The following is a 23,043-nucleotide window of genomic DNA, read 5'->3' on the forward strand; positions in this document are numbered from 1 at the left end:
ATATTTGAAATTTCTTATTTTTCAGTCTGAAGCTGAGCTAACATTTTCCACAATGAAATGTTTTCTAATGTGATTTTTAAGCCCATCCCCTCACATATTTTTCATCTTTCTTACAGCTTTATCACCCTAATGTTGTACGCTACTATAAAACTTTTCTAGAAAGTAAGTATATTACTATGATATTTGTTATTAATGAAAAAGTTAATAACTTAGAGCAATAAAATCAGGGGGTACTGATTTATAATAGGGAGTGAAGAATAATGGAGTATTTTAATTCCAAGGGTAGTGCATTCTTTTATTTTAATGATATTTATGTTCATTGTTTTATATTACACAATTTCAGTCATTGAGTATTTCCTGTGCCTATTAGATATGTAATATAGCATTGTGCCAGGTGTCAGGTGCTGTGTAGATTACTGTCTGTATTGAATGCTGTTGTCTTCTCATCCTTTTGTGTGTAGATGACAGGTTGTACATAGTTATGGAACTCATAGAAGGGGCACCTCTTGGAGAACATTTCAGTTCTTTGAAAGAGAAACAGCACCATTTCACTGAAGAGAGGATATGGAATATATTTATACAAGTAAGGATTCACATTTAATATATTTGTTTATAAAATGGAATAATTGGAGATGTGCAAATAACCAATCATTAACGTAACTTTATCCTCTCTGTCATTGTCTCTTTCTTTTTGTCCTTTATCTTTATTTCTATTGGGTTTATATTTGTCTCTGTCTTCTTTGTCTTTGTCTTTATTATCTCTGTCTTCCTTGTCTTTGTTTCTAGCTCCATCTTTTTTGTCTGTCTTTATTTCTATCATCTCTGCTTTTGTCTCCATCTATCTTTATCTTTCTTATTTGTCCTTGTCTCCATCTCTGCCGTCTTTGTCTTTGTTTATAGCTCTATCCTTTTTGTCTGTCTTTAACTTCTCTGTCTTTGTCTCCATCTCTGTTTTTTTTTGTCTTTGTTTCTTTCTCCATCTTTTTCATCTGTCTTTACCTCTATCATCTCTGTCTTTGTCTCCACCTATCTTTATCTTTATTATCTCTGTCTTTGTCTCCATCTCTGTCAACTTTGTCTTTGTTTCCCTTTCTGCCTTCTTTGTCTTTATCTCTATCATCTCTGTCTCCATCTCTGCCTTCTTTATCTGTCTCCATCTCTGTCTTCTTTGTCTTTGTCTCCATCTCTGTCTTCTTTGTCTTTGTCTCCCTCTCTTTGTCTTTGTTTTATCTCTATCATTCCATCTTTGTTTCTGTCTCTCATCTCTTTGTGTCTGTCTATGTCTTTCCCTGGGTCTAAGCCCATGTCTTTCTCTCTTCTCATCTACGCTACCTGTCTATCTGTGTCTGACCTCAGCCTTGCCCTCGCCCCTGCATCTCCCATCTCCATCCATGTCTACATTTGGCTTTCTCTCTGATTTCTTCTATAAAAAGAATCTCATTTCTATTTGTTTCAAGCTGTGCCTGGCTCTTCGTTACTTGCATAAAGAAAAGAGGATCGTCCACCGAGACCTCACACCGAACAATATCATGCTGGGGGACAAAGACAAAGTAACCGTGAGTAAGTACCGATTCTGAGGTTCCTTGGAGGAGAGTTTCTCGATCCTGACCTGGAACAGAGCCACAAGCTCCCCTGGAGAGTGAGGCCCCGGAGGGAGGAGCCTGTGCAGTCACTGCTACTGCCCTTCATAACTTCCCGTTGACCCGAGGAGTGCATGGCAGCCTCTCAGCTTGCCTGTTGCTTCCACAGTTGGGAATCAAGCTCTTTCTGTATGGGAGGTTGGCTCCAAATAGGCTCCAGGCCCACGAATGATCCTGTTTAGCTGTTTGTATGCCCGGCCCACACAGGCTTCAGAGAAACCCAGACCCAACAATCCCAGGCTCTCTCCCCCCATCCTATTTAAGTCATCGTGAAATTCTAAAGATAAATAATCCAAAAAGTATGTGGTAGAGTTGGCAAACCGGATCATACTGCCCTGAGCGAGAAGGAACGTGTAACATTTAAGCCCCATGAAATGCAACTGGGCAAGTAGGGGACGGTCGGTGCGCGTCACTCTTGCTGAGGCCACGTGCCCTTTGATGCTTTGTGACTTACTTCATATTTTTCCCTAGTGAGCCCTAGGGCTTACCCAGCACAAATTTAGGTAATACTAAGAGGTCATTTGGATATACCATTTGAATGTTTTGAGGTACTTCATAGGCAACCAACTTGAACCTCACAAAAACCTTTGGAGACACCAGAATATTATCCGTATTTTATAGAAATGGAAACTGAGGCTCCTATAAGGGAATTGCCTTGGCCAAGGTCTCACAGATAGGAAGTAGCAAAAATGGGGGCTCAGACTTTGGTTTATGACTGGATCATCGAGCTTATAAGGTTCACCTTTAGAGTTTATAGGTACTAAAATAGAGAATTGAAACCAGCTTTATTCAAACCTCCCCATTGTTTATCAAAAGTATGTATTGCTATAAACAATAAATCCATTCATTTCATCATTAGAAATGGGATCGATTTTATCTTACAGTCAAACTTTTGAAGGTTTTTTTAGTCTTTTTAGACACAGCTTAAATGATAAAATTTGTTTTTTTGCCTTGGACTGACTATTTTGGGGGTATATTCGATTTTCCCCCTTTGTCTAGATTCTAACCACAGAGTTTCTAAACTCAAATGGCACAGACTAAAAAAATCAGAAAGTGTTCCTAGAAGCACTTAGAGTGTCTTTCTTTGTGTACATATTATAGAGTTTTAGCTGAGATACATCTGTCACTATCATCTTTCATGTTTTAGTGAGGACCGTTTTACTATTTTAATTTTTGACAAGAATTGTAGTTTCCTTGATATTATTCATTGCATTTTTACTATAAAATTAATTAGTTTAAACTAGTTTTAAAAATACAGATAGTTTTTTTTTTTTTTTTGTTAATTTGGTGGATTTCAGGTTCCTCAGCCCCCAAATAGAAATTAAACTCTTCTTCCAAAATTAAAAAAAATCATGGGCTCATTAAATCATGTGACCACTAGAGGGCACTCATGTCATGCTTTTCCCCTTTCATCCTGCACTAGAATGTTTTATTTTCTGCATGATGGCAAGGTAGAAAAACGCAGAATAATTTTAAAAGAAATGACAAAAAATAGGCATGAAATGGGTGGCAAAAATACAAGAATCTTGAAAAAATTAAAAAGAGCTGAACTGTCCTTAATGGTATACTTCCTTCTGATTCCTGATCCAAGTGTGGAGAGTCAGAAAGAGTTATAGACATTGGATCAATCCTATTTCAGGAATATGTATGCACATTCATGGGAGGTTTTTATGTTTAATGACCCTTATTCTGAATATACTTAGGGTCTGACCCAGATGCTTGTATGCAGCTTTTGAAGGGATTCTGGCTCCCAGAACCTTGCCACCTTCTAAGTCAAAATCACACTCATGAAATAGCATTATAGCATCCCCCAGAATGGGGCAATCTGGTTCAATTCAGCTTTTGTTCTTTCTGTATTCTCTATTTGTCAACTCTTTGCCTTTTTTACTACCCAAGTTCCTGATGGTTAAGCCAAAAAAATCAACCACAAAACAAAAACACCATCATTCCTCCCTCCCCCAGAAAAACTCCACAAACCAAATTTAATTTATCCTAGGGAATGAACTTTAGCTCTTGATGTTTGTGAGCTGCTCCGGTAAAAGTGATGAACTTTGCCTTCAGATCTCAGCTCTTACCATTTATGGTTTGTGTGACCTTTGTTGTTGTGTTTCTCAGTTTCCTCATTTGTAAAATGTGACAGCTCTAAACAACTGGAGGGAGCACCGTCTACCATAAGAACAGTATGTGGAATCCTGGAGGTTTAACATTTTATAGCTGCCAACAACAAAAAGATTTATAGATCTCAGATAAAGCTCTGCACATTTCCTCCGAGTTCAAAGATAAGAGACATGCTCTTATGGCAGCTAAGTTCTGTGGGTTTATACTTAAAGAGAGCAGATGTGGGCAGTGCATGCTGGTCCCGGGGTCACAGAGCTAGACGTGGAAGGAGTCATAGGGGATATTTAGTTCAGTCTCATCATTTGCTGTGTTACCCAGATTGACGCCAGGGAGAAAGTTTGCAGAAATCCACTGGTATCCTTCTGGTGCCGTCGGGACCTTGTTCAATTAGGAAGAAACTTGGGTCAGATGCAAAAAAGGTCTTGACGCCCAATTGTGTGGTAGAAACACAAATATTACTGGTCTAGTTGTCTTTAATTGTCTAGTCAGTTGGTCCACGCCAGCTATTTCTTTGATGGGCAGTAACTCAAAAGAAGATGAGATTAAAAGTTTTCGGGTTTGTTTCTAGTTTTTCATCAGTATGTGCCAAAGAGGGAAAGAAGGGATGATGAGGCAATTAGCCAGTCGTCGTTGGCGATGGCTCTGCACAAATACACTTGTGCCATTCTGGAGAAAACGAGGGGGAAAATCAGGTTCTAACAGCGTCAGGTTAGGAATGTCATCTCCCTGCAGAGTAAGGATGGCTGGTGTTGTATCAGGTGGTGGGTCTGCATTATTTGGATCACTCTGAGACGTGGTGCGCAGGAGAGTCTCACCGATCCGGAGCGGTTTCACTCTGTGTTCCTCGAAGCAGTCTGCGTGCTGGGTCAGTGGCAGCGTGTGTGACTAAGTCTAGCCCTCTGGTCAGAGTCCAGAAAGTTTGTGTGATCTTCATAAACCTGCTCAAGGCCCTGATCCCTAAGGAAGAGCCGCAGGCTTCCTCCAGAGCACAAAGTCACAGCTTGTTTCCAAGTAAAGCATGATATTCAGCCGGTGACACTGAAGATGGCTTTTCAGAACCAGCCACCTGCACCCTCTTCCCCTTAGGGCCATTCCTGTTGTTCCTGGATTCCCCAAACCTTACGGATCTCTCCAAGCATCCAGGTTGTGCTCCTCTTTCTTTGGCATGAGTTACTTTTGGACAGGAAAGGACCCAGTATTCCTGTGGACGAGTCTAGTGGCCCTTGTGCTGGACAGCAGGGGGCCGATCTAGTCCGTGGCTGGTTGGCCTGGCTTGTTGAGTGGTCCCCACGGCTCATGCTTCTTGGGTACTGACTTTTGAGGCCCAAGGCCCGCTTTGGGCTACAAAGAGGCCTTGGAGAAGGATTCCCGTAGGGGTTCTCTTCACTGTAGGATTTTAAATAGCAATTAAAGCTGTTCATTTTTGTTGTTCATTTGTCTTCCCTGCCAAGCTTTTTACCTGAGCTCATTACAAGTAGCAAAAGGGATTTATTTGGAATTCCTTTCTTCCCTTTGCCACATCGGACGAAGATTTTGGTGAGATCATTAATTGGGCCAGGCCTGTTGGGAATGGGGTGTTTAGGAGCTCCGCCTACTAAAAGCACAGGTCATTGTGGGAAGTCCTCGAGCGGCTGGGGGACATCTGCAGCTTCTTTCTGGTTGCCTGGGCCCCACGGAGAGCCCCATGCCAACTCTGCCCAGTGGATGCCTCTCTTCTACTTCCTGTTGAGCAGGGCACAATTGAATTGCCCTCCTCATGTTTGTTGGTATAGAGCAGAAATGGAGACCAGATCTCCCAAGAAAAAAGCTGGGAGGGGAATCGTGTGAAGAGCAGAAACCCACCCTCCATTGGAGAACTGGCAGTAGAGAGAAATCCCACCTTAGGAAACTAAGTACTAAGAATTTCCCATTTTATCCAAGCACAGGGGGACAGAGGGTGGTCCCTTCTGGAATCTCTAACCAACGTAGCTGCCGTGGCGAGGACACATCCTTTACAAGCATTTTTAGTCGTGGCACATCGCCTGTGTTCGAGCGTACCTTCAGTGGCCATTATCCTAAGGATTTAAGTTTGTCCTGTGGCAGCCCGGCTTTAGTGGAGGAGGCCCATTCGGCCTCTCACACAGAAAGTCACTTCTTGGAAAGGAGCCCAAGCTCTGTTCCCTGCCCTGGGCCGGGGCCCCACGTACCCACTTTTCCTTTCTCTCTCCAGTCAGTCAGTCATTTATTTAAATTTTTTGGACTGGGTCAGAGAGGCCATTTTTTTCCCTCAGTTACATCCCATCCTTAATCACTGAATGGGGGCAGCCTCAGTCACACTGAGTTAGCTTAAAAAGTCCAAGGTCTCCCGTTGTGTCCAGGGCCATCTCCAGGTGTCCTGATCTGTATCTGGCCCCTGGACCCGAGGGCTCCAGAGGGGACAGTGAGGCAGGTGACCTGGCCCCAGCTCTCCCTCCCTTACATCAACTCACTGTATGTCATGGTGTCACCTCCCTGATGTCACCGTCTACTCTGAGACTGAAGGAGAAATGGCAACCCTGGTCTGAGTTTAGGAAGTTCTCCAGAGAAAGCTCTGAAAACGAGGGAATGCTTTCTACCTGTAGTCCATTGGTCCCCACTTCCTTTACTCTTGTGGGCCAAATAAAACCATGAATATTTTTCTGCCTTCAAGCCTTAATCTTTAAGAAAAGATAAAAAAATCTCATTTTCCCTCTCCCTAATTGCCTAATACAAAGGGGCGATTTCTTCGTGTTCTCCTTGTAGAAGAAATCCAACCTTTCCAAAGCTATTAATAGGAGCGGGGAAAACCATGGAAAAAATTCCAGCTTATCTTCACAGGACACAACCTCAAAAGGAAGGAGTTACCATAGCACCAGGTAACCCGACTGGTAGCTCCAGAAGCTTTACTGTGGGCAGCAGCTCCAGGGATTGCCTATCTGCGGTCTCTGCCTCAGCCTTTGTCCCCCACCCCCGCCAGGCCGGCCTTCCCAAAGCCTGACCCAGTTTGTCTGACGCTGGGGTGACCCCCATGTAGGGCGCTGCTCTGGGCCCCTGGGAAGAAGGGAAAAAAGAGAGAGGGAAATGGCGACGGGGAGGAGAGGAGGCTGTGTTCTGCCACAGCCATGGCCCCTAAGCACATGGTGCTCCTGCTGCACCAGGGCCTGCCTGATTGGGCCCCTGGCCATGAGAGGAGGTGTCTATTAGTGGCCCTGCCTGGGAAGTCACTCCACGGACTGAGCAACTGCAGAACGGAAACCTGTGGGCCCAGGACCAGGACCGGGCAGGTTGGCAGCCTGGGAGAGAGGGGGAAAATCTGAATCTCAGTACTTGGACTTTCCTTGTGCTCCTCGAATCTGCAGAGGGTTCATAAAGAGAAGGAAATAATGATCATAACAACAGCAGTGGCTGCTTCTATGGCGCTGACTGTGTGCCAGGCGCTGAACACTTTCCAGTTATGGTCCCATTTGATCTTCACAACCTTGGGAGATAGGTGCAATTATTCACCCCATTTTGCAGATGAGGAAACAGATTATGTGATGTGCCCGGAGTCTGAGATTGCATTTGAGCTCAGGCTCCCCTGACTCTGGGCCACTGCCCCCCCCCCAGCTGACCAGGGTAGTCACTTTAATGTTTTGGGTTTAATTCCTCTGTAGGAATATGATTGGAAGTCAGGGTGTGGTCTTAAATACAAGCAGTTATATACAGAAAAGTAGCAGGAATTGCTCAGTCGTGTCCGACTCTTCGGGATTTCTTGGCAGACATATTGGAGTATTGGAAATTTCCTTCTCCATTCAGTAAGTGACTTGCTCAGGGTCACACAGCTAGGAAGTGTCCGAGGCTGGATTTAAACTTGGGAACGTGAGGCTTCCTGACTCCGAGCCTGGCGCTCCGCGTGCTGTACCGCCCAGCTCCTCCAGATAAGTCAGGTCCACGTTAAGTAAAATCATAGTAACTATAGCGTGCGTTTGCATGTGGACTGTTTACTTTCACAATAATTTGAAGAAGGATCAAAATCTGAGCAACCATTTTTGAATCCTTCCTGTGCCTTCTACTGCTTTTTGGAAGGAAGATATCACATTTCCTGCGATACCAAATATAGATGAACAAAATTGAAAACGTCTTGTAAGACTATTAATAGAGATTTTAAAAAGCCCTTTGAAATGGCTAGCCCTTATTAATTCTTACTGCCTTTGAGTAGGCTTCCCAACCATCTGTGTTTTTTATAGAAATATGGGTAATTGCCTGTCATTATCCAAACGGAGTGCACCTCCTAGAAAGGCAGCGAGGAGAATGATGATGTGCGTTAACTAGTGCCGCTTGAGCGTCTACTATGTGCTAAGTGCCACACTAAGCACCGGGGGCTGGGAACTGGGCCTGCGTGGTTCATGGGCCCCTCCCCCAGGAGTTAGTCATCCTCCTGCCCCCTTTTTGGCCGGGTGCTTTGGATCCGGCCTCATTTTGATCATGGGAAATGGGACCGACAATACTGATGCTTTCTAGTGTCCTCGTTGGGATGGCCAAAGAAGCTAATTTATTACAGTGGCTTATGATGAGTGTCAGTGCTATTGACCCCAAAATGTAACGATCTCCGGCAGAGATGGGGAGACTGGGGCATTTCAAGGAGGGGAGCGCTTACCCCTTGAAAATTGGCCACAGACTCTGGCCTCCTTTGTTGTTCTGTTGTTGAAACTTAAATGTAGTTAAGGCAGATTCAGTATGAAAGTGTCGTCTGCATACATGTGTCTTCCCTCCCCCCAAGCTGGTTGTTAAACATTTATCAGCACACCCCTGATTTCAAGTAAATTGTGTCACAAAAGCTATTTGGGGTTGTGCCAGGGCAACTGTGAGGTCCCACCCAAATATTAAACTAGTATAAAAGAGAGGTTTCTTGAATTTCTAAATGGCAAGTTTAGATTTTTTTCTCTCTCAGTAAATGAGAGGAAGCCATCATCTAGCAGACAGAGATCTGGGTTCCAATACAGGAGGAGTAGGGTTCAAATCCTGTCCCCACTGTGTGACCCCGGTGGCTCTTGGCAGGTGACATTGCAGACCCGGCGCTCTACAGAAGTTTAGCAGAAGTGCCCATGGGAGCCTTTCTGAGGAGAGGGAGGAGGCGCTCACCCACCGTGCCCATCAGCCCCTTCTCTCTCAGCTGCAGTTTCCCAGAGGCCGGCGAAGGCGGGTGCTTTGCCCGGATCCCAGGATGTGGCAGAGGCCAGACCGGAGCCGACGTCTTGTTGGCTCCCTTCTACCAAGAAAACCCCGGGTCCTTCCCCCCACTCTGGAGTATTTAAACATCTTAGCAATCTGTTCAGTCTCAGAGCAGCTCCTAATAACCCTGGACAAATCTGAGCCCAGCGGCATTTCCTGCTTGCCAGCGCTCTCGCTGGAAAGAAGGTGAGGGAGTAGGGGGAGCAAACGCCAGCCCCGGCTGGGCTATTCTCAGATGTAAATATATGTCATGTTGAGGGATGAATAGGATGTGAATCTGAGCTTGTGATTTACTTGTGTCTTGTTAATTTTTTAAAGAATAAAAGCAGTTAAAATACATGAGATCCAAAAAGAGGGTGAGAATGGAAAGCAGAATTGCTCAAGCAAATGAGCGGTTTGGATTTCTTCAATGCTGGAATCTGCTAATATGTATTTTTTCCATTGGCTGAAAATATTCTCAAGGTCTTATAGTTAAAGGTAATATTTACTCCCTGACACACATGTATAGATCTTTCAGTCTCACTGCGAAATGTAGTAAAGTGTCTTTTTTGTGAGTGGGAAGCTTTTAGGTTGTGGAAACATTATCAGAGTTGCGATGTGTACATTCAGAGTGTCTCTGGGACATTATTGTACTCCATTTCTGAGTTTCCATTTTGAGAAACTTTCTGATGGTCAGAAATGGTGGCACCTCAAACAATGGGAAAAAGTAATAAAGTTGACAAGAAAGACCTTGCAAATTTTAAATGACTATAAATATCATGTGCTGTTGTTATCAAGTCTTACCTATTTATCCATGTTTGACGTCTAAAAATCAAATGTCTTATCCAAGGTGCTTTAGAAAAGCCTGCATTCTCTATATGAACAATAAAGCTTATTTAAGCAGAGAAGTAGATAATAAGCAACTTTTAAAATACTTTAAATACATATTATATTTAAATAAAACCAATACAATTCTATTTGATATATTATTTTCCTATTATTTACATCTGCCTAACATTCATGATGATTTTTTTCATTTTCAGAAAAGTACAAAACCTTTTTTTGGTTATACACCAAGAAATTATTTTTCTTAAAACCATCAATTGTGTCATTATGAGTGCTATATTTTTGCTTTATTTACTATAGTTTGCAGGTATGATGAGAATATGTGTGTGTGTATGTACATGTGCATGTAAATATGTGTGTCCTTTCAAAGCACATGAACCACCTATAGGTGGAATATCTTTTGCATGAGAAAAAGACATAGATTTGAGTCTTCGGAATTTTCTGGGATGTCCCTGGAGGTGTGGACTTCAATTTCCTTATCTGGAAAATAAGGATACTACTGTCCATACCTCACAGGATTATGATGAGGAAATTGCTTAGACATCAAAAAGCATCATATAAATGTTAATTCCTAGTTTATTAAATGAGTGAATTAATATAACTTTAAGTCATAACATCATTTGTATACATCTCCCCCTTTTTATAACTCATTATATATATACATATATGCATATATACACATATATGTATATATAAAACGTATATATAATCAACACAATCTTAATACTATTTCATGGTTGCAATTATAGCTGTGGCTTTGCCATTATCAGTTTTTTGGAGGCTGAATGGATGGGGAACGGAGTTTCAGATCTTCCTAAGTTAAGCACTGAGAGGATCTTTGAAGCCCACAAAGATGAAATAATATGCCTCAAGTCCCCCAGATAATGAGTGACAGAACTGGAGTGTGAGTCAGCTTGTTGACTGACTGATAGTCTTCTAATTTAAAATCTCCTCCTCTTTCCTCTGTTCCTCTTTCCATGTTGTAGCATCTCTCTGACTGGGGCAGTCCCCAATCAGTTTGACGAGTCCCTTAACCCACCTGATGATGTTATATGGCCTGGATGTTTTTAGGGACAACTTAAGGTTCATCTTGCCATGGAGGCGGGGGCGCTTATGTTGGCATCTTCTGGACTGGATTTTAGAACCTGGGCTGCTCCAAGAGGTTAACTGACTGAGGCTCAGGAAGAATTGATTTTTGTTCAAGGAACTACTCTTCTCTGGGTTGGGGAGTCTTCAGAGTGAATGGATCAACTTGCACTCTCTCTTTTACTCTTGGAGTTGGAAAAGCAAACCAGAGAGGAGCAAGGCCTTTGTATTGAGGAGCAGGCAGAGGGGAGTGGATAGACCTGTGCCCATAGGAACTCTTCCTTTAAGAGCAGGGCTGTGGCAGAAGCAGGTGGCGAAGCCTGATCTGTGTGATCATAGAGAATATCCATGACCCCCATCTCCCAGAGAGAAGAGAGACCACTGAGAATGCCTGGGACATTCCTTGAGGAGCCACAGCTTTGGGAGTTCCCTTGTAGAGAAACCCAAATTGGAGAGTTTTCGGACAATTCATCCTCCATTTTGTAATGGGAGGAGATTTCGGCTTTGTTACCAGGTGTAAAATACAGTACTAAATGGCTTATTTATTGCATGTTCATAGAGTCTAGAAAGTACAAAGGGCACTGGATATATCACGAGAACCAATGTGGGGATCCCATTTCTGCTGCTTCCATTATATGTGACCTTGGGCACCCTCAGGTTTGACAGGATGATTTCTGAAGCCCTTTCTTCCAGCCTGAGGGCTAGTAAATGATACCTGAAGGTATACCCCAAATGCAAAAACTAAAGTTCAAATATTTCACATTATATTGTTCTGTTTTTGACTATAGTGATATTCCATTTTATTAAAAAAATCAAATTGCCTTCTATTGGGGTTTATTTAGGGGCATTTCATCAGTTTTGGGCCTATTTTACCATATAACATTGTGGAAAGAACATTAACCAGCAATCCTAGGTCTGGGTCCCAGATATGATGTGTGGAATCTGGAGTGAACCATTGAGTCTTTTTCAGCCTCAGTTTCTACATCTGTAAAACAAGTATAATAATGACATAGTTAATATACATAAAATTATGTGTTAAAATGATCAAATATGATTTATTTTTATTAATAATAATATTAAATATCACTCTTCTCTAATAAAATGAAAATCATTTTAATTCAATGTTAAAAATCATGCACACACATATACTTCATATCACTTTTTTGTTAGTGAAGGTTTGGGACAATTCTAGAGCCCTTATTCCTGAGCTATATTCTGGTTACTTTCCTTGGTTTAGTACTTCCTGTTACTTTCATGTTACACAGCTTGACTTAATTCCTTTTATCATATGATGTGAATGATTACCTTTTTTTTTTTTTTTTGATTTCTTGTATTTATGAGCAAACAATTACAGGTGATATGAAAATTTAAAAATTAGTGGAAATTTTTGTCGCAAGAAACTTTGTTTTCTTTTTCTCTTTTTTGTATGGAATCAACCTGATTAATATGTATCTCATTAATTAGGGCTGAGGTAGGTGTGGAAGATAAGCAGATGGCACATTTTGAAGAAGTGAAGAAAAAAAATCAACAACCTGTTTTCTGTTGTGAATACACTCATTAGTGGCTCGAATGATAAGAGTTAAGGAACAGTGTGATCCTCATGAAAAAATTAATGGAATCTTTTTTGTTTTTGTTTTTAAATGAATTGTAGCTGACTTTGGCCTGGCAAAACAAAAGCAAGAAAACAGCAAACTCACATCGGTTGTTGGAACGATTCTCTACTCCTGGTAAGAAAGATGAAAAACGTACAATTCTTGAATTCTATGTTTGTTGGTTCGAATTATATTTTCTTAATTTAAAATAGAAGATATTCCTTGTTATATCAATTGTTCCTTCAGGAAGCAACTGGAAAAATTTCCTTCACGTTTTAAAAAATTGCTCCTTGCAGATTTTTTTCTTTTTCTTTTTGTTTTGGTTGGGGCTGGAGGGAGAGCAGTGTACCATTCATACGTGATCAAATGTAGGGCATTGTTACCACAGCAGGTGTGTTCCTCAGTGCTGAGAGATACACAGTGGGATGATAATTACATTGATTCAGATAATTCAAATAGAGGTGCAGACAGCTTTGTCCAAATGTAGCACCCCTTTGGCAAAGACTTATTTTTTAAACCCGGTTCTTTATTTGAAAGGTGCCACCAACTTTAGACTTCAAGACTTAGATGAATGGCCTTTGGGAAAAGGAGAACAAATTTTGTCTTTTATACAAACTAAACAGACCGATTGAGTCATTTAAAATCCCGTCTTTTGGTGTGAGTCTCCTAGTCCACAAAATAAAAGTCTGGATACCTTGATTTCTCTAGGTTTTCTCACTATTTAATTTTTTTTTCAGTCTGATAATTCCGTATAGAATTCTTTTTTCCCTATTTATTAGTCATTTCTTCAAGAATCAGACCAACTACTCTTTCTTCCATGAAGTCTTCTTGTTTTTTCCCCAGCCAGAAGTAATCGTTCCTTCCCCTGTAAAGTGAGACCTTTGATTTGGGACCTTCTTAGGGCACCAAACCCACATATTTGTAAACAGAGAACAGATTATAATTATTGACAAGGATATGTAGTTTTCCACTTGGGTCTTACCCATTGTCCTTCAGCATAGGGGAAAAAGACAGAGACATACAGAGACAGACATACAATCAGAGATAGAGATAATGATTAATTCAACTGGACTGCCCACCTAGCTACATGTCATAATCTGGACAGTATTTATTTTTTCAGTGTGGTTGCTTAGGCCAGATTGTGGATCACATTGAGGAGGCTTTAACATTTCAGGATTTAGTACAATGAATGGAATGTGTCCTGTGAAAAGATACATGTAGAAAACTTTATCATCAATAAGGAATACTCATGTTGGGGATCTCCACTAGGCATCTTGCATAGCTTTTGGTTTCTCTCTCTTATATTTCATTTAATATTTTACTCAAGATTATTAAATGATATTGTCTCAGTGATCACATTTGTTACAGAATTTTGTATGTTGTAAAATAAATCTGGCTGATTACTTGCTTGAGCACAGCTTTTAAGACAATATTTGAATCTACTGAAACAAATATTTTTTTTGTGAACTAAGTAAACACCAGACATGACAATTTCAATCAGTTGTATGAGTTTGAAGATGTAGTCAGCCTTAGAAAATAACTTAAAAAAACTCACCTCTGCCATGCTCAGACTTTCATCTAATATTTCCTCAGTACCTGTATAGACCATTTCCATACATTTTTTATAGAGATGGGAAAATAGGCATATGGATTGGTACTTACTGTTAACTTTTTAGTTGCTGCTTTAAAAAACTGTTCAAGATCATTTCCATTCTTTTGGATTGTTCCTTTCAAAATTGTGTCACCTTTCTTCTGAATTTATTCAATATTTTATTTATTGTCAAGTCTAGCTACCTTTCCAAATAGTACTTCTTAATTGTTGCTGTCACCCTTTCACAAAGCACATTGCCCAGGAGAATAGAATATTGTTGTTTTATTCTTAGCACTTACGAGAAAAAGTTGCAGAAATGTTGGCAATCTTTTTCATTTTAGGTCTATTTGATATTATTTAAGTTTCATCTATGACTGTTTTTTTTTTTGGGGGGGGGCTAATTTAGTTGGATTTCATGCCAAAGTCTCAGTTATTATTATTATTATTTTACCACTTTGTGAAACAATGCTGAAAGTAATCTATCTTTCTCATCTTTTGCAAATAAGTTTATTCAATAAAATGTTACTCAGCTGTTGTCAGCTTCTTGCCAAGATAATTGAGTATTTTATGACTTAATTGGTTTCTGCTTTCTTTTGCCCTTCTCATGGTGTTCTATTATTCTTCTATAAAGCTTAGTATTCAAATTCATTGTTTTTTATTTTCTCTATTTCCCATTTTTCAAAACCAGTAGCTTCTATAATAGGCCAGAGTATAATCATAAAGAATGTCTGTATGCTTCCTTTAAATTTGGTAATAATTTTAAACTTTGTTCAGTCATTTGGTGGCAACCTACTATTTTTTCTAGACATATTTCTGTTTTGTTTGATTAGCTTCAGTGCTCACAATGGCTTCCGAGTCTTCTTGGAAATAAATATTCATAAATAGTCTTTTGAGTAATAAATGGGCCTTTGGACCATGCTCATTCCTTGATCCTGTATTGTACTTTCTCCTTCATGTGCACCTTCACATTGAAATAATCCAGTGTCTAAGTATATGTAGACTTAATTTGGAGGATCTTCTCAGGGTCTTCATAGAATTTATTGACTTCTCAATCAGCATAGTATCATAGAATTTCAGAGCTGGACATGATCTCAAAGGGCATCAATTCTAAGTCTCACACAAGACAAATCTCGTCTACAAAATCCTCTCAAGTAGTCACTTAGCTGCCTCTTAAACCTATTGAGGAGATCACCTCTTAGCTGTGTTCATCTTAAAGCTCTCTGGAAATAAGAGTTGTTACTAGTGTTGTTGTTCTTCCAGAAAGCAGCCAATTACATTTAGAAGCTTTAATGATGAGGGTTTTCCCTTATATTAAGCCAAATCCAGCCACTCATGGGTGCCATTCCTTCTCCCAGGTAACAAAACAATCTGATGTTTTTCCATGTGATATTCTTTAGTTTCTTGAAGGTAGTTGAGTTCAGCAGCTCCTAGGCTTCCAACTATGGTAAAGGGGAAAGTGAGCCATAGGAGATTGGATCAAGGCAGAGAACTGATGGGCTGCCTCCTTGTGGGCTGTGATATCCCACACTGACCGATGGAGTCGGTTGTTTAACAAGTAGTAATAGTGTTTGCATAATAAACTGTTTTCTAGCCACGTCTTAACTTTGCTATATTTCTGCAGCTTAAAAAATGAAATGGCACAGCCATAATGAGGCAGCTTTTGGCGCCCCCTGGATGAGGTACACTTAGGTGGGGGCACTCCCTACCTTCCCTGCAAAGTGACAAGTATTACCCATGTCTTTATCCAAGTCATTGGTGCCAATGACAGGGTCTGTAGCATCCCGCCAGAGAGCTCGCTCCTGCTGATCGATATCTGGAGCTTTGAAGGACCTGTGATTGATCAGTTTGGGTCCTATTCCCAGCATCTGAAAATTCTAGACCTTTTCCCCCTCAGGTGCCAAGAACTGCTAAACTCTGAAGTCCACCATCTCTGAACCCACCTGACAATCCCGTTGCCGTCTTAGTCAACAGCGTATCCTAAGTTACCATAATTAGTGAAATCCAGATTTATTTTTTCCTGGGTGTTCCCCAATTTACTGCTCTAGTAATCCCATTAACAAATGAACTTAGTTTGATGTGGTTTGGTTTTATCTAATACATACTATTCAAAGCAGTCTCCTGTAAAGGAAGTAAAGGAGTAATAGTTAACATTGACCTAGCACTTAACGAGTGTTGGATCATTTGATCCTTGCAATAGTCCCAGGAGATAGGTGCTCTCATCGCCATTTTACAGACAAGGAAATTGAGCAGACAGAGCTTAAGTGGCTTGCTCAGTGTTGCAGCTACTAATTGTTGGAGGTAATATTAATGATAATAATTACCACAATGATAATGACAACAAAAATGTTATTAACTTGTAGATAGCACTTACTACGTGCCAGGCCTAAGTTGTGGTAAGTGCTTTGGAATTATTATCTCATTTGTCCTCACAACAACTAATTACCCCCATTTTATGGCTGAAGAAACTGAGGAAAACAGGCTGAGGGGACTTGCCCAGTGTCCCACGGCTACTAAGTGTCTGAGGCTGATTGGAACTCAGAGCCTCCTGACCTCAGGCCCAGCACTCTAGGCAGTGAGCCACCTTGTTGCCTAATCTCAGTGCCTATAAATCATACTTTTGATGCTACTTTTATTGGAAGCCCGTATCTCACGGTGTGCCATTCTTTATGCCAGCTGCCTGTGTGCGAGCTTTGTGGGAGTCATTTTGTTCATCTTCACTGTGCAATGCCTCATGGCGTGGGCTCATGCCTTTGCCTTCTCTCTGGGGAGAACCTGGGGGCCCTCCTCTCAGTTAGCTTTGGCTCAACTCTCCATGACATCAGGGCTGTTGGCTAGAGATCAGACGTGAAGAACCCCTGACTTCCAATCAAGATCCTAGATCGTTTCTCTGACGTTCTGTGCCATCGCTGCTGAAGGCACAGGGAAGGATGGCTGCTGGTTGACATTTTCTTTCTCTGTTTCCCTGTGGCTAAAAGAGGAAGTGCATGGCCTATGGACCATCCCTGTCCTGGTGCTGATCCTCACTTCTCTTCAAGTGATCGTTGGAGGAAAACCCACGTTGTAGCTGGGACCTGCGGGGTCATTTTAGGTTGGCAGGAGCTGCCAGCAGCTTTGGAAAACACAGGGTCACCCCCCATGCCATGATTGAAAGGATCTAAATGGGACTTGGCAGAGTCATTGCTGCTTGCCCCAACTGAGCGCACACCGATAATGGCACTGTTACTTAAGGGAAAGAAAGGTTGTTGACATCGTCAAACTAATCAGAGAAATAGAGTTCTTTAAATAGATTGTCTTGTGAGTATGCACATATTGTGTGTGTGTGTGTGTGTGTGTGTGTGTGTGTGTGAGAGAGAGAGAGAGAGAGAGAGAGAGAGAGAGAGAGAGAGAGACAGACTGACTATATGGAGTCTCATTGTTGGTAAGAGAACAAAGACTCAAACTGAAATTATTAAAGATATCTGTTGACACAATGATGAATTGAGACTTTCTCAGAGGTGTGCAAAGTGTAGTGTTCTTAGCCAGTGGACTTTCAGCCATGACAGGACACTTTACAAGAGCCTGCTTTTCATTCACCTTCATTTTTGAGATAAATTTATGATAAATTGTTGACCAAATTGACCATGTCCCTTAAAAGGAGCAAGTTTCCCAGCAGTAGACTTGGACATTTTGTAAAATCATCAAGATTTACCTACACATTTCCCTTTCTTAGTTATTTTCTGTTGTTATCCTTTACTGTGCTTCAGAAATAAGGAAAAATTGAAAAATTTAAGTAATATATACAACTGTGTAGGTGTCATTGTCAATCAAGGATAAAGAATAGATTATGTGAATTACAAATTCATGGAGCAGTGAGTAGAGCTTGCCATAATGCAGATTTATTTCCCGGGCTGCCAATTAAGTTTAAAATTATTGTGTGGTAGCGGTATCAGCTTTCTGTGACAGAGCTGCTGTGGAATGGGTGGGAAGTCACTTAAGTGATTAAAAATGGGACTGCTATTTCCTCATCTTAATCAATAAAGGCAATGTAGCATTTTCCATTCAATTTTAAGTTAACAGAACGATGAAGGCTGAATTGTTATTTTTCATAGGCAAGACGTTTTATTTTACAAGCTCTTGTGGAATCTCCATGCTTTGCTAATACTATGTTAGGTATGATTGTGCTTATTGCTTTTAGAACAGTAAAGAATCCTCTTGGAAAGTCTTTTTCATTGTGGTCTCTCACCATTTCCCTCAGATGGTCCCTAGAAATTCCCTTTATTTGTTTCAGGTAAACTGGAAGGGCTGTATCCCAATTGTACCCTACATTTATCTGTTGAATTTAGTGATTTTTTTTGGAAATAGTAAAGGCTTCCTAAAAATTAGTTGAATGAATGAATCACCCTTTCCTGATAGTTTTTATGTAATATTTGCTATTGTCATCCAAGGAGGAGTAGAGGGTTGGGATAGAGCTTACTTTATGTTCCATCATCTTTAAGATTTTACTCTTCATAGTTCTCACTGGCTATCGGCCCAGTTTCTGGCCTAGTAGGAGAGATTCCTCCTAGCTTTTGGGAGTTGGCATTTTATGCAGTGTTCGTAAACTGGCCCAAGGTTATTAATGGGACAGAGTTCAGATAGCCAAGGGTGTTTTGGAAAGACCGATTTGTCCTGACCTACTCTGGTTCCCGGGGCCCCAGCAGAGGCACGAGACGGAGAATGGACAAAGCACAGTTCATCATCTTTCCTTGTGCTGGTGTAGAAATGGAAAAAAATGCATCCACATCAGGACCTTCTCCCTCTGTGGCCCCAGTGTGCTCCTTGCAGACAGCTGCAGCCGTTAGCAGCTGCCCCCCAACTCTCTCTGCTGCTTTTTGCTGCTCCTCACTGCCCATTGTCTACTGCAGGGGATGCTTCTGATTCCACTGAACTTATCTTTCCCCCCAGAGATTTTGTTGATTAACCGAGTTGCTATCCCCTTTGCAAACACTGTGGACAAGAGTGCTATCACTTGTCACTTAAAAAAAAATTAAATTTTTTCCTTATTTCTGAAGTACACTAAAGGATAATAACAACTGAAAATAACTAAGAGGGGGAAATGTGTAGGTAAATCTTAATGATTTTACAAAATGATCAAGTTGTACCTTAATATAAAATCTTGTTCTGAATTTCCTTTGAAACAATTCTAAATGATACTCCATATGCCTTCCCTGGAGTTCTGGCCATCCCATAGACCCTTCTTAGATAAACCCAGGACTTTTTGGAGCATTTGAGATATCTATCATACATCGTCATTTTGCTTATTCCTTCAAATCTTGCATTTGTTTTGTTTTGTTTTTACATTCGGACCTTTGTAGTGGAAGAAAGTTCTCTTTATCAATTATTTAAAATATATTATTTTTTCCATATCTTTTCTTCTTTTGCTAAACAACTGTTGTCTATAGACTAATTAAATGGAGTGAGTAAACCAGGATTCAAGGCGGGTAGAACCTCTTCATCCATAAAATGACAATGATGTAAATGGTCATTATATAATCCATGTCTTGGTTATCCTTTCTTAGGAAAAAATGATCTTAATTGAGAAGCTGAATTATTTAGCAATCTGTCAGGAATTCTTTATCACAACTGAAATTAGCACAGCCAACCCCAATTTGCATTTTCCAAGGAGATTCCAGAGACTGGGAGAGTTTCACAAAAACAACAAATTTTGGAATTGGGAAAGGACCACATTTAGTCTGTCATATTCCAAGAGGGAATTCCCAGTGTGACACACCTGAGAAGTGACCACCTGATGTCTTGTTTAAAGACTTAGGCATGGAGTCCAAAGTTTCCCATCCACTTTGGGATAGTTCTAATTGTCAGGAATTTTTCCTGGCATCAAGATTAAATTTTATTTCTTTGTGATGTATCTCCCTTTGCCTCATTGCTCCTCATTCTACCTTCTGAAATCAAACAGAATTCTATTATTAATTTAAACAGAAAATTCTGATCATCATCTGATCTGACTCTGGTACTGCTCCAATTTGCATTAGTAAATTGGGCTAGGGTCTCTAGAAGAGCAAATTTGAAAGGTGTATGGCAGCATTTCTAAAACTGTAGTTCAGGAACCCTACAAGGTGCACTTACTACTATCACGTCAGTAGTCTTAGCAAAATCATTTACTCAACTTGTGTATAAAAACAGTAGTTACAAAACCAACCTTCCTTGCTCCCATGAACTTGAAATAAAATTTCCCACAAATTTACATTGTGTCCTTAGGAATAGCAGGCATATAAAGCAGTGAGACATCTGTGTGAGGGACTCGGGACCGAGGCAGTCCACACGTCTAGATCTGGAGGACCTTGCCGTCCCCTCTCGCTTCTTGCAGTCCTCACAGAGTTCACCTTAGATGCAGCCTCTGTGATAGAGGAGTTGTCCACCTGGGATTTCCCTCACATGGGTGTCAGGGCCGTGCACTGATCTTCCTGGGCTTGCTCCTTAGGAGACTGTCCACTCTCCCGCTCCCATCTTAGGCCCAGCTGCGGTTCTTGTCTTGGGCGCTTCTGTGCGCTTTCAGAAAGAGAAGATCCTTAGCCTGAGACTGATGAAGGCCTCTCTTTCTGTCTCTGGAGGACTTCGGCTGGGAAGCCTGTCTCCTCCCAGGCAGTTTTTGCCTTTCCACTACTCTTCCTCATTCAGAGAGGGGTCCCCTTGACAAGAAACCTTGCCCAAAGCTAATTTACCATCCACTTCTTCCCCCAATCTTCACCTCTGTAAAGTAGATCATAACCAGGCAATTTCTATTACCTAACAGTTCTGAGGGACAGATTTCTTTAGTTATTTTTAAACTCTAAGATTCTTCTATTGATCTTTGAAAATGAGAGATTGGGAAGAAAGGGAGAGAGGCGATCTGAGGTGGTCATTGTTCCTCCTGACCTTTCTGTATGCTATTCCATGTCTTGCTTCCTTTACACATGTTTGTCTCCTGCTCTTTGTGGCACAGTTGCAGCCTGAGGGGGCATGGAATTAGGAGCAGAAATCTTTTGAGAAAAAAAATCTGAGAAGGCACTTTCTACAAAGTGCAAATGACATAACCTGCTACCTCATCGTCTCTATGACTTACTCCTTAGATGGACCAATTTGCTATAAGTCTGAAAGGAGCAAACATTTAACTTGTAATATTGAATATGTATGTGGTCTGCTGAAAGTTTATTCCCTTCTCACAATTTAATCAGACTTTGATGACACATCTAGATCACAAGATTTTATAAAGACAAAAATGTTGGCATAAAGTTGGTTACTAAGGTTCACTTGAGTTGCTTTTTGGGCGTTTGTAATACTGTACGTTACCCCCAATCCTACCCTCAACTTTTAGTGTTTTCTTCTCCCTGAGATTACTTGTAGAATAATCCCTTAAGGTCTTGATTCGGTCTCCCTCAATGTTTCTTCCCTTGGTAAGTGCTGACTCGGGTTCATCATTTCTGATTGACTTTGCCTTCTTCCCTCCTTCAATAGTATTTTCTTTTCCCAATTAACTATAAAGATAGGTTTTAGCATTCATTTTTGTAAGATTTTTTTTCTCTTTCCTTTACCTCCCCCTTCCCCAAGATAGCAAGCAATCTGATGAATATAATATATATATTTTAAAAGGACTGTGTGTGTTTGTGTGTGTGTGTGTGTGTGTGTGTGTGTGTGTGTGTGTACACGAATTTAGGGTTAGGGTTAGGGTTATTTAAACTGGTCCTCAACCCCATGTGGGATCTTGTAACTGAATATTCACTAAATTATGATTTATTATCAGTAAATGTTTGATAGCTGTACCTGTTTTACATACCTGTATACCAGATCATGTACAAATTTCCTGGACAAAAAGGGGTGCGAGTGGAAAAAGTTAGAGAAGCCCTGATCTAGAATATGGAGGAGCTGAGTGACTAGACTACCCGTAAGTATCAGAGGGCTTGAATCTCCATCTTCCTGGCTTCTAGGCTCAGCTCTCTGACCTGCGTCATGCTGCCACTCCCACCTTACATTTATTTGCATTTCTTCCCAATCTTTTATTTGCCTTCTAGCTTCCTTTAATTTTGAGGATTTTCCTCTCTGTCATTTTTTTTAAACAAACTGTAACTTACCTGCATGATTTGTGCATACTGGTTTGTCAGTAAAATAGCTGCTATGTAGAAGAGACAATTATGAGTGATCCTAGCTCTTAATTACAGACTTAATTAATTAAATTCAAACTTCATTCTTAAAGGTCTTTGAGCATGTATGTGGATGCTTATCCATCATGGCTTACTTTTATTGACTATTTTGTGTTTATAAAACACTTCCACAGACATCTTGTCATATGTACATCACAACAGATCTATGAGATGTCGGTGGTTCCAATATTGGTGCGCTTTTTTCAGAGGCAATGGAGATAGAGGTTAACTACTTTAAATATTCACAGTCATATATGAGGAGATTTTCTTGCACCACATCTTGTGTTTCCTACCATCGCACTCTGGCTCATGAAGCAGTTCTTGTAAGCTGATGAGGACAGGACCCTTACTTTCTCCTGATTTTCTTTCATACTATTAGGGTCTAGCATAATGTTGACCATGAGATCATCAGAGAATATTTATGAAATTTTGTATGATCATCTCCATAGTTTTGCTTATTGAGCAACCAGGAAAGCCAATTCCTTGGGGACTTGAGGATTGATGTTCTTTGGAAGTCATTCCTTTCACATTCAAATACTAATAAGCTTTTTTTTTTAATCAAATGGTAATTTCCCATTTGACTAAGTACTGTAATTTGCATCTCTTATTTTCAAGATATTAAAAGTTTTATTTTCCTTCTGCCGAGTTTGATTTTAAAGCAATAGTGAACTTGATTAGTATTTACAGGTACTTTGGGGATTTAAAATAGGGAAGTTTTAAATTTGACTGGAGGGAAAGAGATTACCTCGGACTGTAACTAGTGCTAGTGTGATGTGCTTGTGAAATTTATTAGTGTTAATTTTGTATGTGCTGAAATGTTGGGAGTTCCC

The 23,043-nt window shown here is 40.6% G+C and overlaps 1 protein-coding gene across 1 annotated transcript in view; it reads left to right on the forward strand.

The window, feature by feature from the left end:
* NEK10 (NIMA related kinase 10) overlaps nt 1-23,043 on the forward strand; it is a 214,046-nt gene that overhangs the window by 74,565 nt on the left and 116,438 nt on the right. The window contains exons 20-23 of the mRNA XM_052000279.1: nt 117-162; nt 462-583; nt 1,458-1,560; nt 12,529-12,604. Of these exons, the coding sequence (XP_051856239.1) occupies nt 117-162; nt 462-583; nt 1,458-1,560; nt 12,529-12,604 (347 nt within the window). The remainder of the gene's footprint in view (nt 1-116; nt 163-461; nt 584-1,457; nt 1,561-12,528; nt 12,605-23,043) is intronic.

The sequence above is a fragment of the Antechinus flavipes genome, chromosome 5, assembly GCF_016432865.1.
Source record: "Antechinus flavipes isolate AdamAnt ecotype Samford, QLD, Australia chromosome 5, AdamAnt_v2, whole genome shotgun sequence".
Taxonomy (NCBI): Eukaryota; Metazoa; Chordata; class Mammalia; order Dasyuromorphia; family Dasyuridae; genus Antechinus; species Antechinus flavipes.